The sequence below is a fragment of the Otolemur garnettii genome, unplaced genomic scaffold, assembly GCF_000181295.1.
Source record: "Otolemur garnettii isolate 467f Iridium unplaced genomic scaffold, OtoGar3 scaffold00300, whole genome shotgun sequence".
Taxonomy (NCBI): Eukaryota; Metazoa; Chordata; class Mammalia; order Primates; family Galagidae; genus Otolemur; species Otolemur garnettii.
Window position 1 is genome coordinate 222626 of NW_003852695.1, and position 3411 is coordinate 226036.

The 3411-nt window shown below is 38.9% G+C and overlaps 1 protein-coding gene across 1 annotated transcript in view; it reads right to left on the reverse strand.

Moving 5' to 3' along the window:
* Positions 1-809: 809 nt before the first annotated feature.
* Positions 810-3411, reverse strand: part of LOC100944917 (zinc finger protein 98-like) — a 25049-nt gene continuing 22447 nt past the window's right edge. Inside the window, exons 4-5 of the mRNA XM_012813773.2 lie at positions 1575-2249; positions 810-1490 (exon numbers count right to left, since the gene is read on the reverse strand). Of these exons, the coding sequence (XP_012669227.2) occupies positions 1135-1490; positions 1575-2249 (1031 nt within the window). The 3' untranslated portion in view covers positions 810-1134. The remainder of the gene's footprint in view (positions 1491-1574; positions 2250-3411) is intronic.

Genomic DNA, 3411 nt, shown 5'->3' on the forward strand with positions numbered 1-3411 from the left:
TGCTGTGGCGTCACACAGCTCACAGCATTCTCCAACTCCTGGGCATAGGTGATTCTCTTGCCTCAGCCTCCTAAGTAGCTGGGACTACAGGCACCTGCCACAATCCCCAGCCACTGTTTTGTTGCAGTTTGGCCAGGGCTGGGTTTGAATCCACCACCCATGGTGTATGGGGCTGGTGCCCTACTCACTGAGCTACAGGTGCTGCCCTGAAAATTAATATTTAAGATGAAAAATAATCTAAACATTTAAATGCAAAAAAATTTGCTTTGAATGTCATTATAACTCACCATAAAATCAATCTCCTTTTAAAAGTACATCCATATAAATTAGGCATTTTTATGTTTGAATCATTCTCTATAATCAACTCTTTAGGACACTCTGAAAATATTAGTATCTTAGTGCTTTCTACTCAAATCCTCTGATGTTTAGACAGACTCGATTTGTTTTTCTTCTTTTTTAGAGACAGAGTCTTACTTTATCACCCTCAGTAGAGTGCCGTAGCATCACAGCTCACAGCAACCTCCAACTCCTGGGCTTAGGCAATTCTCCTGCCTCAGCCTCCCAAGTAGCTGGAACTACAGGCACCGACCACAATGCCCGGCTATTTTTTGTGTTCCAGTTTGGCTGGAACCAGGTTTGGACCCACCACCCTTGGTATATGGGGCTGGCACCCTACCCACTGAGCCACAGGCGCCACCCTAGACAAACTTGATTTTTGATTAATTTTTTTTACAGTAAGGCACCTATAAAATGTTTTTAATATAACCTTTTATGTTTTCTATGTTGTTTTTTTGAACAAATGTTTATTCTGCATTTATTATATTTGTAGAGATTCTCTCCGATTCAAATTCTCTGAACTTAAAGTGAGAACAATTGCTGGAGGATTCTATTCCCATATAAATTCTTCTGTTCACAGTAATATCTGTGGCAGAAGTAAAGGTATTGCACCACCCTTTACAGTTGTAGTATTTTTTCTCAGTATACATACCTTGGTGCACTGTAAGACTTTAGTTTTGAAAGGTATTTTGACAGTTGTTACATCTATTCCACTGTTACCTAGTATGATTCTCTGATGTCAATATGTGAGCAATTATTAGAGGCTTTCCCACTTTCTTTACATTTGTAAGCTTTTGCTCAAGTATGAATTCTCTTGTGTATAGTAAGGTACCAACACTGGTTAAAGGCTTTGCCACATTCTTCACATTTGTAGTGTTTCTCTCCCATATGAATTCTCTTATGTTTAGTAAGGTCTGAGCACCGAGTAAATGTCCCACCACATTCTTCACATTTGTAGTACTTCTCCCTGGTATGAATTATCTTATGTCTAGTCAGGTTCCCACGCTGATTAAAGGTTTTGCCACATTCTTTACATTTGTAGGGTTTCTCTCCAGTATGAATTCTCTTATGTTTAATAAGGTCTGAGCGCTCCTTAAAGGCTTTGCCACATTCTTCACATTTGTAGGCTTTCTCTCCAGTATGAATTCTTTTATGTTTAAGAAGGGTGGAGCACCCACTAAAGGCTTTGTCACATTCTTCACATGTGTAGGACTTTTCTCCAGTCTGAATGCCCTTATGTTCAGTAAGGTTTGAGCTCTGATTAAAGACTTTGCCACATTCTTCACATTTGTGGAGTTTCTCTCTTGTATGAATTTGCTTATGTTTAGAAAGGTATGAGCACCAACTAAAGGCTTTGCCACATTCTTTGCATTTATAAGGTTTCTCTCCAGTATGAATTCTCTTATGTTTAGTAAGGTATGAGGTCTCATTAAAGGCTTTGCCACATTCTTCACATTTGTAAGGTTTCTCTCCAATACAAATTCTCTTAAGTTTAGAAAAGCTTGAGCAAGATTTAAACACTTTCCCACATTCTTTAGATTTGTAAGTTTTCTCTCCATTATGAATTGTGTTATGTTTATTTATGTGTGAGCACTGGTTAAAGGCCTCCCCACATTCTTTACATTTAAAAGGCCTCTCTATAGTATGTCTTATCTTCTCTCTATCTACATTTGACAAGCTTTGGAACAAACATTTTTTAGACTGGAACATTTTGTTAAGATTAGTTGTTGAATATTGGATCAGTCCATTATAACACCTTGTATGCTCCTTATACTCACACATACGTTCCCAGGATTTCATTAACTTTAAATTCCCAAGGCCCCAGCTTCCATATGTTGTCAATACCCTTTTCTGGAATGAAATATTTAAGCTCTGCTGTGGCAAATAGTCTTGAGTGGAATGAGAAGATGCAGCTGAAAGAAATTTTAAAAATAACAAATTATTTCATGTATTTCTTTTTTTCAGAATGAGATTAATACACATTATGAGTTTAATACATAAAATTATACCAAATACATTAGCAAGTATAATGCAATTTAAAGCTCTAATTGTCTTTTTTGAGACAGAGTCTCACTATGTCACCCTTGGTAGTGAGACCAAGTGCTGTGGCATCACAGCTCACAGCAACCTCAGACTCTTGGGCTTAAGCGATTCTCTTGCCTCAGCCTCCCAAGTAGCTGGGACAGGATGGTACCTGTGGCTCAGTGAGTAGGGCGCCAGCCCCATATATCGGAGGTGGCAGGTTCAAACCCAGCCCCAGCCAAAAACTGAAAAAGAAAAGACCAAGTAGCTGGGACTACAGGTGCCCACCACAGCGCCCCATTATTTTTTGGTTGTAGTTGTCGTTGTTTGGCAGGCCTGGGTTAGGTTCGAACCAGCCAGCTCTGGTGTATGTGGCTGGCATCCTTGAGCTACAGGCACCAAGCCAAAAGCTCTAATTGTCTTTTAAATAAGTAAAATAACAAAAACATACTAACCAAATTGCCACTGCGGGAATTCTAACAAACAGGTAGGAGTTTGCAGCATGTGAGCACAATGCCAAGAGCCACATGAAAAGAAAAGTTTGCTATATCTAATGACAATGGGTTTTTCCCCTCTTTAATATGGCATGGTGCATATAGAAGTAAACTTCCAACTCTCAGCTTCTCCTTCAAGAGAAAGAATATAATGACACTGTGTCCATCCTTCTAGTTTCTGAGAACCCTTCAAAGACTGGTTTCTGTCTCTCCTAATACCATGTTGAAAAGAATGGTGTTACGGTTTGAAATACAGATTAGGAGAGCTGAAATGACAGGTAAAAGATTACTACAGCAGCCCAGCACCTTCAGGACCACAGACAGAGAACAAGTGTCACAAACGATGACAGGATCTTACAAAAATGGTGAAAATTGCTTCAACTGGAATATTAACACACAATTCTACAGAAAAAGCATACTCAGAACAGATCTCAGGCTCCCTGAATCTCTAGTATAGTCAACTGTTGTCAGAACACCCCAGGAAAAAGCCACTTGGTAAAATTTGTAACAGGCAGTTTTTCATTAATCCTCAAATCTCTCTCTTTTTTTTTTTTTTTTT